Source organism: Pungitius pungitius, chromosome 5, assembly GCF_949316345.1.
Source record: "Pungitius pungitius chromosome 5, fPunPun2.1, whole genome shotgun sequence".
Classification (NCBI taxonomy): domain Eukaryota; kingdom Metazoa; phylum Chordata; class Actinopteri; order Perciformes; family Gasterosteidae; genus Pungitius; species Pungitius pungitius.
The window spans coordinates 6,473,414-6,488,010 of record NC_084904.1 but is presented as its reverse complement, the minus strand read 5'-3'; the positions used below and the strand labels follow the sequence as shown (position 1 = coordinate 6,488,010).

General features: G+C 45.0%; 2 protein-coding genes across 4 annotated transcripts; one reads left to right on the top strand and one right to left on the bottom strand.

The window, feature by feature from the left end:
• Positions 1 to 1,187: 1,187 nt before the first annotated feature.
• Positions 1,188 to 4,300, bottom strand: ak6 (adenylate kinase 6). The gene is made up of 6 exons (XM_037482584.2): positions 4,157 to 4,300; positions 3,995 to 4,071; positions 3,450 to 3,542; positions 3,244 to 3,302; positions 2,550 to 2,695; positions 1,188 to 1,705 (listed from the first exon to the last, which is right to left on the bottom strand). Exons 2-6 carry the CDS (start codon positions 4,029 to 4,031, stop codon positions 1,516 to 1,518), a joined length of 525 nt encoding a protein of 174 aa, XP_037338481.1. The 5' UTR covers positions 4,032 to 4,071; positions 4,157 to 4,300; the 3' UTR covers positions 1,188 to 1,515.
• On the top strand, positions 4,283 to 14,584 carry rad17 (RAD17 checkpoint clamp loader component). Of its 3 annotated transcripts, none has more exons than XM_062562281.1 (18): positions 4,283 to 4,414; positions 4,728 to 4,833; positions 5,644 to 5,874; positions 6,638 to 6,712; positions 6,875 to 7,013; positions 7,264 to 7,400; positions 7,916 to 7,968; positions 8,330 to 8,455; positions 9,079 to 9,148; positions 9,256 to 9,367; positions 9,468 to 9,665; positions 10,288 to 10,391; positions 10,501 to 10,647; positions 10,751 to 10,879; positions 11,720 to 11,840; positions 12,097 to 12,149; positions 12,440 to 13,652; positions 14,359 to 14,584. In XM_062562281.1, exons 2-17 carry the CDS (start codon positions 4,792 to 4,794, stop codon positions 12,614 to 12,616), a joined length of 1,914 nt encoding a protein of 637 aa, XP_062418265.1. In that variant the 5' UTR covers positions 4,283 to 4,414; positions 4,728 to 4,791; the 3' UTR covers positions 12,617 to 13,652; positions 14,359 to 14,584. The 3 variants fall into 3 exon arrangements, with proteins under 3 accessions (XP_062418265.1, XP_062418266.1, XP_037338471.1); XM_037482574.2 differs by having other exon boundaries at positions 4,335 to 4,414; positions 12,092 to 12,149; XM_062562282.1 differs by lacking the exons at positions 12,097 to 12,149; positions 12,440 to 13,652; positions 14,359 to 14,584 and having other exon boundaries at positions 11,112 to 11,834.
• Positions 14,585 to 14,597: the final 13 nt, after the last annotated feature.

Below are 14,597 nucleotides of genomic sequence, written 5' to 3'. Positions count from 1 at the left end.
ATAAAACTTTACGTAAACACAAATATGAAAGCGTTCTCACTGCGTCACCAGAACCATCTGGACCGGACATAAATGTACCCACCATGTCTGCGAGCACAGCTACTGACCATTCAGCTCGTACAGTCTGCATGCCGGAACACACAGTGCCTGTGTGATGACAAAGAAATATGTACAGGTGTGGCTTCCACCAGGTGTTTGGCCTAAAGGGTCATTTCTGAAGACATGGCATTCTCTTTTCTACAGCACTGGATACAGTTTAGCAGTTCATTTAGATAAATCAGCTGAAATAAAAGTTGTCCTTAAGTGAAATGATTGCCACAATTTAACCAAAAGGGGAAATCATCTGGGGGACTTTATGGACCTTTATCCAGCACCTGTTTGTGGTCACCGGGACCAGCTAGATAACCATCTCACACAATTCCAGTGTATGCCAATCCACTTTAAATGGACCGTTTATTGACTCCTCCAGTCGGTATTACTTTCTCCTGCTTAGTTAAGTGGAAATGTTTATTCTATTTTTGTGAACTATGAGAAGAGGTGTGCTGATCAACAGATCCACAAGAAACAACAAATTCTGCGATTTGACATAACAGAACATTGGACTATATCCTAAAACAGAATGTTCTTGAAGCAGGTTGTGAAATTAGAAATCTAGAAAATTAAGACAAAAAAACCCTAGTTGCCAATGCTGGAGAAGCAGTGAGGATGACGACCAGACCAAACGAAATGTTGTGATGCAATAGGCAGTGGCATTCAAAAGTCACTTTGTCTGATGGTACAGGCATCACTTCCTGTTAGTACATGAAGTCCTTGTCCCCTATATTGACTACAGAAAGATATGAAGATGGCCCAAACAGTGTATAATTTGTGTGCAGTGTGATTTCATTTCAGTGCAATAGATGCTGATTGATTTGATTAATGAGGAAATTACTCTACTTCCCTCTTGGTTTATGTCTAGTTTCCAATCCTCAACACGGCATGATGATCTATTTAGTCCAATAGACCATGAAGCAGAGTAAGCGTTGAGGCAGGATTACTGTGATTGACAGGTTGCTGTCACCACTAAAGACATACATTCTACATTCCAAATATGGTAACTTCCCTTCGCCGGTTGGAAAAGGTCAAGATGCGCAAGACCACAATGTCTACGCTTTAGATATTGAAATAAAATTGAATAAAACCCCAGCTACCATGTAGTTCTCACTAGGACAACAATCCCCAGTGGCCATTTATTTATAGAAAATGACATGAATGCAGCACAACATGAGTGCTTTGACTCAATGCTAATTGCAATGGATCAAAGTCCTGTGACGGGTGATCAGTCAGCTGGTTGTCAGGAAGTGCTCATTAGTGGATTCCATCAACCATTTCAAGTAGCTAGAGGCGATCGCATCACCACGACTATGAAAATATATGCAGGTTGGAAAATACTATCAATTCCATTCTTTTTTTAATTGTCATAATATGGTTGTGACAGTCCTGCCGGTGACCCCCGGCCCGGCCAGAGGTCGGCATCTAGTTGTTGTCCTTCATCCACTGCTCGGTCCACTGAACCAGCTGCTCCAGGTTGCGCTCCAGGTCCTCGGGAGTGTCGCTGGGCAGCTGGTGGACAATCTCCTCGCTGTAGGCCTCCATGGCCTCCTCGTAAATGGTCTGGAAGATCTCGCACTGCACGTTGTCCTGCAGCTTCTTCCCCGCATAGCCCCTGGGGGTTCACACAAGAGCACAGGATCCGCGTCAGGCGGGAGACAAACAGTGACTACTATGTTTGCGAGGAGTTACTTTAATGGTAAAAGAAGTTGCTTGGGAAACTTTGAAGGGTTAGACTATCGAGTGTGGGTCATAGGCAGGAGTTATGGAGCAGAGCAGTTACTTCAGTAGAATTATGAGTAATTTGAAGTATTGCTTTGGAAAACCTGAACAGAACCATCAAAATTCAGTAAAACCTGATTTGCAGAAAGACATTCTTTCCAGAAATTTCTGAAGACTGGCCTCCACCAACTGTTCTATAAGAAAGGCCATGGAGGCGTGTTCGTTTTTGGTATCCGACCCCCAACTCTAGACCAGAGCCATGCGCAGCAGACTAATCCAAACTCCCCGTTTTCAAAAGACTAGAAAATTAACTAATGTATCAATTGGATCAATGCTGAGGGCGTTCCACTGGTGTATGGTACTACCAACGTGGTAAGGGGCATTCCCCAAAGCTGAACGACAGCAGTGACCACTAAGAACACCTCACCTACAATGTTGCAACAAAAATTATAGCACTTAAATTGTAATTATAAAGGCTCTTATCTATAGCAAGTTGTAAATCAGCTTATTCAACGAAATTGCACTTGTTTGTTGTTCTTCTGAGTTTGTATCCTTATGGTTGAAATGCACTTATTGTAAGTCGCTTTGGATAAAAGCGTCAGCTAAATGACATGTAATGAATGTAATGTAGGATTACAGCTTGTCTTGTGGGATTAAAAAAAAAAAAAAAGGTGCCAACCAAAAGCCCAAAACCACAGTGCCATAGGTCCAAGGGTCATAGGTGCAGACAGGTTTACCTGTTCTCCAGCCGAGTGTACAGCTGGGTGTTGTCCGTGCGCAGGACAAAGACGATGTGGAACCAGCGCTCGGGGAACAAGTCGCAGCCGTGATAGTCGATGATCATGCCGCCTTCGACCATCTTTTCATCCAGCTCATCCACCACCTGCATGGAATGGGGTCGGGTCACACCAAGTCACAGTGTACACATGTGTGACACCCATGCAACGACTAATCAGTCCACTCTTACGCAGAGCAAGAAGATAAGACTTCAGTAACATCTATGACGTTTGATGCTCAAACATTCAAAGTAGACAGCGTTTCCCAGACGTCGTATTTGTTGATGTTACGGGTCAGGCCATGTGGTCTGGCTGGAGAGCGTTTTATTGTTAGTGCTGCTGCTCACATTCCGATTCAAAACTTAATCAAATTTTGTTTGTTGTGTTTTTGCTCTCGATGCCCTGTAGAAATCCTCATGTTGCTCTGCCGCTAGTGGGTGGCTTGGCCTGGGTCAGAATGGTGAGATTCTGACTGCAGCCCCACTGGGATCTTCATTACCAATGAAGGCTACGGTGAACCAGATGTGAAAGAACAGTGGGAGTCCAGCTCAGTGCGTTTAACGGAGACACAGAACAGTGGAGTACAGCTTTTCCCATATCACATCCAGCAGCACATGTCAGCGCATCATCGCCAGGTGTGTGGGATTCAACTCACCCCGTCCTCGTCCAAAATCGGGCACTGGTACTCCTCGTCATAGCCATCATAAAGCTGACCTGGGGGGAGACATCGACAGCATTGTTTAGGACAGCCCTAGGACATCTGACATATTTACCATGTTCAAGTCTAAGAGCAGAAGGAGGAATAACGAATAGCTTGCTGGTTTCCAGTCTGCTTTGTAAAGTCTTGTTGAAAGCGTTCACCATCTTTAGCCAGGTCTCCTATGTTGACGTAAGTCAGTCCTGTCCGCTGGGCCAGCTCCTTCCCCAAAGTGGTCTTTCCAACACCAGGGGTTCCTGCATCACAATCAAGATTTATAAAACTCCACATTCAAGGAATTTGCTTTGGCATTGGTGACTGCCACATAAAATACAATATTTAATTCAAATGAAATGTCAGAGAATAGTTAATATAGATGAGACACTGTAATATAATAGAAATAGATGACACAAAAAATACAATCTCAATTAAAAAAAATGATGATTAATATTCGAAACGGAAATAAATAAACCAACGTTACATATTTTGTGTTGGCCTTTTTAAAAAAGTGAAGCAATGCATGTGGGGGGGATCTGATCAAGATAGGTGAGCAGCACCAATGACTGCAGTGGAAATGCAGATCTTTGTATCCAACGTTAATAACCACGCACTCGTGGCTAGAAACGGGGCCACGCGCCGTCTAGACGTGACGCAAATGAATCCGCTGCGGGTACCTAACGTTGGCTAAAAGACACGCAGTCCCCATCACCTGTTAGCAGGATGTTCGGTCGCTTCCTCATCTTCATAGCTCCGCTGGCGGCCAACACGTGTCCGGACGACGTCCACCTGGAAGACAAACATGTCCCATTACCTCCTAACGCCCCTCGAGACACTTCCGGACAGTTCCAACGCTAAATGTAAACGAACAAACCTGAAACGCGCGAGCTGCGAAAGAAATGGAAAGCTAGCGGTCTAAACGTGATGCGTTTGCTATCAGCCGAGGAGGACTTTAGCAAAACACTGCCGCGAGTGAGTCCTTTCGCGGCAGTTTTACGCCACCGAGCGGACAGTTTGCGGCACGCCGACTCCACGGAGTTTAAATAGGAAAACTTCGCTTCACCTCTTTGCGCTGTTCCTCCCAGACCAGCTCTCACTGCCGCCGAGCCACCGTGTCCACCGGTCCGACCAGGTAAGGTACCCTAGAGGTTAGTTATCATTTTAGCTTCACAAAAACGGACCAAAAGAAACTGACCAAGTTAACCGTTAGCTAACAAACACCATCACTGTGTAACGTTAGCTGACATGTGAATGTCTCCGAGACACAGAAATAGAGTCGAAAAGAACTAAAGAACATTTAACAAGTATGTGCCCCTTCGGTATTAAGATGAAGTTAACTTCGCGGCACAATAACAAAAGAAAAACTAAAACTAAGCTAAAGACAATGCAACATGACGCTTGTGTATGCTGAGATATCCGCGTCTCGCTTGTTCTGTGTTCCTCAGTCTGAAAACATCAGCAGCAGCATCTGGCCCCACTGCGACCCTCCATGAGGAGCCGCACCGAAGGATGGAGAACAGGTCTGAGGGAGAGAGAGCGGCTCCAAGCCGAGTGAGTTCTCTAAACGACACATTACTTGTTCACCATTGTACGTTTAACGGGTGGTTTCCGTTAGCTCACGTCAGCTTTTGATCGCTATAACAAATAATATGGTTTGGTCACGTTTTATATTTTGAGTAATACCATGCAGTTATATGCCAGTTTAATAATTGTAAGTCTACACGTGCTTGTGCATTTTGTTCAGGCTTCGCTGTATAGTTTTCCATACAGCACACACGTTTCTTTAGTTCTAAGTTGTGTGCAAGCGAGTTAACGCATCTACTCACTGTAAAAGCAATAAAATGTAAATAAAAAACAACACTTGGGGCTGCATGTTTGACTGGTTGCTGTCCCTATTTATACACATGTGTAGACATTAGAACATTGTATTCCCCTCTTGGCAGCCAAAGGCCAAGAAATGGACAACTTTGCAAAATGGTTGCCAACGGCGACCTGATAGCCTTTTCTGTCTGGCCTCATAGCACAGTTGGAAAAGGGCCGTCCCTCCATTTAGTGGCTTTAATTTATTACATTCTCCCTCTGTCCCTCAGTCTTTTACTAAATATGTTTATCTTTCCTTCTCAATCATCATCCTTACTTCCCATATTTTCCTAGTCTTTGCCTGCATTTAATCAAATAGAAGGTTTTCTCTGGAGTACCTATTTCTGCTGACCTCAGTGTCAAGTGGGGAGGCAGCGTCTCTTCACTGAGCACACTGACTTTAGTCATCTTTATGTATTCACTTTGACCTATTGTAGACATCCTCCTTCAGTTGTCCGTCATACATCTTTAATAAAAATGTCTTTTTTTATTTTTTATTAGCTGAACCGCTGGGTGGATCAGTCCTTCGCCGACTTGCCGGGGGAAAGCTTCGCTCCGTCCAGACGGAAAAAGGGCTGCCGGGTTTTGTCGTCCAAGGCTGAGCCCAAGAATCCCAGGAAGAGGACAGGGGAGTCCCGCAGCTCGGACCCTCCCGCGTCCCACCTTCTGAAAGAGTCAGCCTCTGGGGACCAGGATGAGCCGTGGGTGGACAGATACTCGCCGCGTTCACAGGTCAGCATCATCGCTTTGGATGTTTTGTTTTGGTACCCATGAACACATTTGGAAACCACCGACAACTGGTCTGAATCACGTAGCCTACTAACACGTGTCTGTAGGTTCTGTTGCCTCATTTCAAAGCACTGAGGGAGACGTAACTTTAAAGTGCATTATACATGGTTATGGACATTATTTTTTTATAAATGTCTTGATACAGCCCTATTTCAGGAAAACTAGTTAAGAAACCATTCATGGATAAAACACAGACATTTGGCTAACAATGTAATGAACTAAAAATGAAGATATTCCGTTGCATTTGTTTGGATCCCGCTGGTTCCCTTCACCAAAAGTCAGAGGCCCTTTTCCATCATCTTTAGGGTTACTGCAGGAAATGCTCCCTGTGAAAAACAAACGCTGACGTAATTTACAGGTTTTGATTCAGCAAGATAATCTTCACAAGTGGACCCAAGTTTATGATTTTGGTGAACGCGATCGTCAGTAAGAAGTCACGCCGTAATGGAATTACATTGAGGTCACGTGACCACATCACCAAAGGAATAATCCTCTAGTGATGACATTTATTTGTGTCATTTAGCCCTTTTTAGTCTAAGAACAATCATGTACTGATGTAAAACAAAAAACTTTATTTCAGGCGTTTAACCAAAAACCTGATGAATAAATGTCATCGAGTGTGAAGGGCGAAGGCTCCAATCATGCTACGAGGTTCCAGACTGAACCTTGCGGTTTGTACCAATGATTTATTTGTGTGTTTGTGTAGGTCGAGCTCGCGGTCCACAAGAAGAAGATCGAGGAAGTGGAGAACTGGTTGAGAGTGCACCTCAACGCACCCAAGGTAAAACACAAGTTTGGGGATTTCAGTAACCGAAGCCCTGGTCTCTTTAAGAGTTTGTGAGGACTTTTTGTGGTGATGGTAAACTGTTTCTCATTGTTTTCGGGGGGGTCATCACCGTGAGGACTGAACGGTTGAGGTTGAGCTCAGCTCTGTCATCCACAGGGTGGCGTCCTGCTGCTGACGGGACCGTCGGGCTGCGGCAAGACTGCCACGGTACGGGTTCTGTCTCTGGAGCTGGGCCTCCGGGTACAGGAGTGGACCAACCCCTCCAATCCGGAGCCGTACACCAGTAGCCAGCAGGGTGAGGAGGCGTCCCACGTCCCACTTAATCATCAACTCCCCCTCTAAATGTTGATGTCCAAAGGTTCACAGCTGTTTTTGAGTAAAAATCTACCAACCAGTGCCAACATTAATGAATCCTAAAGTTTAGAATGTTAAAATAGTCTTTATATTGGCAGCATGCACATGTACATCAGCATGACATGCGGCGGCGGCACGTCCCTGTTCGTACCCTGTCTGTGTGCCGTCTCTTATTCTCCGTCTTCCTGCAGACTGGAGGATGAACGGCTCGTACTGCAGCTCCCAGCTTGTCCAGTTCCAGGACTTCCTCCTCCGAGCAAACAAGTACAACTGCCTAAAGATGGTGGGGGACGGAGAGGCCACAGAGAAGAAGCTCATCCTGGTGGAGGTATGTGCGCCACTACTTCTCGCTGGGTGCTCCATGTATTGTATCAGTACATGGACGGAAGTATCTATCTCTTATTCTATATGGCGAATAAAAACGAACCCTTTTGGGCTTCAGTCCACTAGATGGCGCTGGCGGTTTTCTGGTGCCCATAAAAACAAACCAAAATAAAAAAGGAAGGAAGTGAGATAAGCAAAGTGATCTTATTACATTTAACAGATGTAGATGAACTGTAGTTACCACTTTCACCAAAATGCTGTGTAGGTTAAGGTAAGGAATTGTTTGTTAATTCAAACTGCTGATCGAGGCCAGGGAATTAGAAATTAAGTGGATTCTTCTTCCTCTTCAAAGACTAACCCTCCTCTTTGTGTTTTTAAGACAACTGCAAATATATGGGCACGTTTTGAACCCCACGTTATCTGCCGAGAACAGTATTGTTTGATCACGGCTCACTCTGCTCTAAAGCTTTCATGTTTAGCTGTACATTTTACACGTGGTCACCACTTGTTCCTCCTCAGGATTTCCCAAACCTGTTCTACAGGCAGCCCGGCAGCCTGCACGACATCCTGAGGTGAGAACAGAGCATCGCTTCATGGTGTCGCCTCGTTTCGTGTAAAAGAGAACAAAAGGAGGCTACCAAGGATTCATTCCTCAATATGAAAAAAGTTCTTGGAAAATGTTTTCTTTGCTTTTTGGGAATGAATAACATTCAGCAACTTTTTATTTTCTTACAATAACAGATTTCAATCATTTGGTAGAGATGTCACAAACGGGTTAAGGTCAATCATTTCAATAACCGTTCTTCTAACTAACTTCCTATTCTACCGTTCAGTAGATGAATGTAAATATACTTTAACGTTTAAGTAAAAATGGTGAGAATAGCCCTCGGCCTGCCTGTCCACGGATCTGACGTGTGACATCGTGTCCTCCAGGCGCTTCGTGAAGACCGGCCGGTGTCCTCTGGTGTGCGTCGTGTCGGACAGTCTGAGCGGAGACAGCAGCTCGCGCTTCCTGTTTCCCCGAGAGATCCAGGAGGAGCTGAACATTAGCAGCATCAGGTTGGCTTTGACCTTTTACACTGAACCCCACTGAGATCCTAAGAGACCCCGAGTTACATGCTGCTCAGTGATCAGGTGGATTGCTTGTGTGCACCCACAGGTTCGATGGAACCGGCATTTTGCAAACGTGTGCTTCTGTGTCAGTAAAAGGTGTTTCTTTCATTGTTTTAATCCCCCGATCTCCCTGGTGGATTCGTGAATCGAACAGAGGATTGCATCGAGAGCCTCTGGAGGGCATTTCTTCAGAATTTGACCGAAGCATCAAACTGCTAAGAATTTGGTGGTCAAAGGTCGCAGTGGAAGGACAAAACGCATATTTGCTTGTTACTCAAGAAGCCATATTGTGACACTCTGAAATGCTGTTTTCTGTCAGTAATTCTTTACCACAACTTTGCCTTTGTTTTAATGAGTGAACTGCTGCACTTCCTTCCCAAGCATTTCACTTTATAGGCCTTTCGGTGGCTCAAATAGTATAAGCTCACACAAGTCTTAAAAGGACCTTTTATGCAAAGCATCTGCAGGACAGCAGGAAATGGGAAAACAGAAACTGCAAAGTGAAAGTGAAAGTGATTGCCACCCTCAGCCCTCTGGATTCCCCTAAAGACCATTTTGTGCTTCTCCAGTTTTAACCCCGTGGCTCCAACCACAATGATGAAGGTCCTGACTCGAATTTCAGCGGCAGAGGCAGGAAAGGTGAGAGGAATCCTCCCAATATTATCACACACATATTTGTATTTTCCTGTCATTTTTCCGTTCGATGTGATTTCTGCAGTGCATATTTTCTCCTTAACTCCGAGCAGAGTTGTGGACGGATGTGCGTCAGCGACCAGGCCGTGTTGGAGACGCTCTGTTCAGGAAGCTCGGGAGATATCCGCAGTGCCGTCAACAGCCTCCAGTTCTCCTCCCTCCCAGGTCCCACATGAGCACCGTTTTTTAATATGGGCTACCTTTGAACAGATGTGGTTGCCTGTAGTCGCATCAAAGGGCGTCTAACATCAGTGCAACTTTCCAGACACGTCGTTGGAAGCGGGGATGTGGAGGTTGAAGAAGGACAGACATGGGACTTCGCTGGGCAAAGCCGTTTCCAGAACAAACCAGAGAAGGAAGAAGTCCAAACTGACAAAGGAGCACAAGGAGGAGCAGTCTATTGGAGGGAAAGATGCTTCCCTGTTCCTGTTCAGAGCCCTGGGGAAGATCCTGCACTGCAAACGTGAGTCAGACCAACGAGAATTGTGTGCGTGTCAGTATTCTGTTGTTTTGTCTCATTCATAATCGATTGAGCACATCGTTTGTAATAATCCGCCCCTGAAAAGGGTCCCCATCAAATGATTTCCCCGTCTGTTAAAAAGTAGTGACCAGCTGTTGAAGGAAACTGAAAAATGAAATAGTTTGTGTCTTCCGTCGTAGAGTGTATATAGGAAGTGAAAGTGAAGTCACCCATCGATTACTGGACTACAATTTTTCAGCCTTGAGTTTGTCTCTTTGGTCATTTGACATGTTTTTGCAAACAGAAGTGACCATTTTAGGAAAGAAATCCCATCAGGGGCAGGTTCCACGTCCAAGCTCTGCTTACAAGGGGCATCCATAATCAATGCTTTTGATAGTAATCGGGATGCTAACATTATTCTTTAAAGGTGTGATTCCAGTGGATATCAAATGCAATCAACTTAATGAACCCGATATGGAAATGTGGAGTGACACCAGACTCCTCTTACTTTTGCACCATTCCAGTGTGCGATGAAGCTTGAAGTCGGCCTCTTTGACAGTACTTTAAAATTAAAAGTTACAAAGCGCCATATGTTTTGAGTCCTTTGTTCGTCTGTGACCAACAGGAGGGAAACCCGAAGATGGTGAAGCAGCTGAATGTGCCCCTGAACCTCCTCTACCAGCTCACCTGGCTCATCATCACAGAGAAGCATTACTTGTGGAACCCGAGGTAAACACCTGACACCCTCCCCCCCTCCCCTAGTGTTATTAACAGGTAACAAATATCCATGTGTAGTTTGAGACGCTGAGATCTCTGCTGTCCATGTCTCCTTGTTCAGTCGGTTGTTGAGCGTTCGCACATGTCGGGAGAGTTCTTCAGCCTGTACCTCCATCAGAACTACCTGGACTTCTTCTCCGAGGTGGAGGACGTGGATCGTGCCAGCGAGTATCTGTCCGACGCCGACCTGCTCACTTCGGATTGGGCGGTTAGTCTTTCTCTTGGCACTGAAATGTAATACGAAATATTGAATCCCTGGAAGTTAAACAGATGTCAGCATGCTATATTTAAGGATTTGCTGTATATCTCAGAGTCGCAGCACCATGGGGCAGTACGGCTCTTCGGTGGCTACCAGGGGCATCCTTCACTCCAACTCCCAGCAGGTCTCTGTGGGCTTCAGGCCGCTTCACAAACCCAACTGGCTGCTGGTCAACAAGAAGGTAAGACGTGTCACAGCTGAGCGGGGGTTCAGCCGTTGGCATGGGAACAGTGTGGCCAGATTGCACACGGTTGAAAGAAATATTCTCAAGCAAGCACATGACATTTCAATTATTGATTATATGTCGTGAAACCCCTTCCACTCTACACTGTCAATTCTTTGAAATAATTCTAAAATACTTAAATAATGGTAAAAACATCCATCCATCTTCAAACCGCTTATTCTCCACACAGGGTCGCGGTGGGGGGGGGTGTCAATCCCAACCAACTTCAGGCGAGTGACGGGGTACACACTGGATCAGTCGCCAGCCAATCGCAGGGCAACACCGAGACAAACAACCATTCACACTCACATCCACACACATAAGGGCAATTTAGAGTTCCCAATCAACCTAATCCTCAAAATAGTACAAACAATACCACACAATTCAAAGGTCACACTAGAAGAAGACATAAAAGGGAAAATGAATGGTACATAATTGCATGACTATATATTTCTGTAAATGAGTGTTTTAATGTAAGAAGGGTAATTGAGGCGATTCACACCCCCGACGGCAGCAGGAGGATCTCTTCTAGTGTCCTTTGGGGTGTGCGCAGGCCCCTCCTGTCACCAGCAGCGCTGCTACACTGATACCGAGGATGTTCTGGCGGATTTGAAACCCCTGTAGAGACATCTTGTCCTGGTTTACCGAACATGAACTTGGCGGGGAGATTTTTACTTATTTGGTTCTGCGAGTAATATAGCATGATGTTTATTTATTAAATAAAGGCCCATTTAGAGTCAAATAAAAAATCGAGACTATCTAAAGGTAGATGAAACAGTAATGACTTTGTCCCGTCAGCACCGTGAGAACTGCCTGGCGGCCCAGTCCCTGTTCAGGAGCTTCTGTCTGACACCGGTCAGCCTGCAGACGGAGCTGCTGCCATACCTGGCCAAACTGACCAACCCCATGAGGAACCAAGGTAACACACACACATCGCCGTGATGTATCAAAGTAAAACGTGTTGCTTCTAAATATTCCAATTGGGCTTTTTTTTGTGGTGACTTATCGTATTGCTTTCCTTTCCTTCCTTTGTGTTGTCAAAGTTAATTAATGGGCTTTCATGACCCTTAAGTAAATTGTTTTTACTGTGACGATGAGGCAGCTTGTAAACTCATTTTCACAATAAGAAATCATTAACTGTTGAATGTTCTGTGCTACGCCGTCTCCCAGCGCAGATAGCGTTCATCCAGGACGTGGGTCAGATGTCGCTGAGGAGGTTCCCCGGCAGGTACAGCAGATACTTTTTCTCTTCCTGTAACAGTTAGATTCACGTGGGTCTGTGTGCAGTCTACGGCCGGGTTCAAACCGGGAACGTCACCTGAACACTGTGTTCCTCTTTTAAAGAGCACCATCAGGCTCGTCTTAAGTAGCTGAGATGCTTTGAAAAACAGTAACAAACAAAAGGCTGTACAACAGCGCAGATCAGTCTGTTTGTTTTCCACCTTCAGAAGATTGTTTCCTCCTAACATGGGGGGACACTGTACACTAGACCTCTGTCTCTGTTTGCTTCTTGGACAGGTTAAAGCTGGAAGCTCTGACGGACAAAGAGCCGGCGCTGCTGGACAAGGACAGCGAGGACGAAGCGGACAGTCAGGGTGGGGTCGAGGAGGGTCTGTCGGCCAGTCAACCTCAACCGACCACAACCCAGGTCCTCTTGGAGGAGGAGGAAGTGATCATAGAGGACTACAACAGTGACTGACGCCGCCACCACCACAGCCCTATGTGACACTGTCCCACTTTGCCATCGCAACTCTAGTTCTGTGATTTGGACTTCTGGCTCGGGACGGAGCGTGATTAGTGCCACGTGAGAGAGAATTTGAACCTGAATTAAATGTGATCCCCCTGGCTCCCACAGGTCCCTAATCATAAGGAGGCACGGGCATTCATTGAAACAAGAAATACTTCAACCCCGAAATGTCCATTTGTACGTTTATACAAAGTACCTTCTACCTAAAACAACAACCTGGAATTTCAACCAATCCAGGTTGTTGTTGTAATATGATTCTGCACCCCCCCCCCACCACCATCCTCCCCCCATTTGCTCCTGTTGAGCAAGATGTTTTTTCACCATTCTATTTTTTTATTCTCCTTTTATCGTGGACTTGGGAGACAAACAACGTTTTCTTGCAGAAGTCAAGGTAACACTGGGGGAGGGATTGAGATGCAAACGATCTTTGTGTAGCTCAAGTTCTTCCACAGCTCCGATGGAATGTTGTCAGTATTTATTTGTTGTGACTTGGTTTTCTCTGTACCTCACAGATTCATGTTTTTGGTCGAGTGACGTATGTTTTTTTTCTTCTATTTTCCATGGATGGATGGATGGTCAAAGATTGACAACATATGCTCATTGAGAGATACGTTTTTATCTGAATAAGCAAATGAATAAAACGCAATGTGTGAAATGTGTAAATCATTATCTTATTGCAACACTTCCCTTTCACACACGCCTTCATCCAATATTTGCTCACCTGAGGCCTCTTAAATATTCCCCTCTGGTGATCGACTTCAACTCGAGAAATGACTCCACCTCCTTAAATACTAGGTTTGGATGGGGCTCAGCTTTACGCTGCTTTTTATTATTTCGCTGAGGTGTTGCCTGGAGAGGAAACTGGCATCGCGCTTTGTGGAACGGGAATGGATTTTCTTTTTTCACAGTGATGACCGGAAGTCGCCTGGCTGCTTCCAGCTTGTCGTGGTGGGGAGTATAATCATACCTGCTAGGACGTTTCAGGTAAGAGGAAGTCATTCTAATACGTCGTAATAATATATTAACGAATCGTGTTTAATTCTGGATTTGCTGTTCCATGAAATCTTCCCTTAATGAACACAATATACTCACCTTGATGATCCACTGTCCAAAGTAAAGAAAGTCAGAGTCGACCAAAGTGTCAATTAATCGAGTAGTTTAAGAACTAAAGGAGGCCAAACTAACTATTGTATGAATAACCGTTGTGTTGATGATTAATAGATTTACAATCCTGAGATTAACGTAACCTCTCCACTCATAGATTGGAAGAGTCCTGCTTAGTTAATGCTTTTGCCAGACTGTACACTACCTGCTAAGAGCTTTTAATGGGGAACACCAACTAAATGAAGATCTCCAGCATGTCAACAACTGACAAGAGTTCCTCTCTCTCACTGAAGACCAATGGGAGACTGTTTTGATTTGGTTTCTTATTTTTGTACCCTATTGAGCTTCATTCTAGTCGTCGTAGTAGTAGTACAGTTGAGATTCCCCTGGGGGCTCTCATTGAGTGCTGCACGGATCACCAAACAGGAAGTACACATCACTCTTGTTCCTTCCACAAACATCTGGTTAGCCAGGGCCGGAACTACAGAAATGTTATGCTTTGTAACAGCCACGCTGTTAAAATATGTCTAACAAATGTTTTATTCCAATCTATGGTTGAAACCTGTTCTCTCCATCTGTTTGGCAGCAGAGGAAGTAATCTACAGCAATAAATCGCCTCTGGTATAAGATATGAGATATGACCTAACCCCTACGATGTCCAGGACCATGGAGACACCGTTGATAAATTAAACAACTAGAAAGGATCTTCCGGGGCCAGAAAATTAAATACTGGAGGTAGGTTTTGGCTTAACATTGTAAATTTGAGCAAATGAATCTATGCTTTGGCTGGTGTGGTAGCTCCATGCTGTAAGGTCAGGGTTTGGC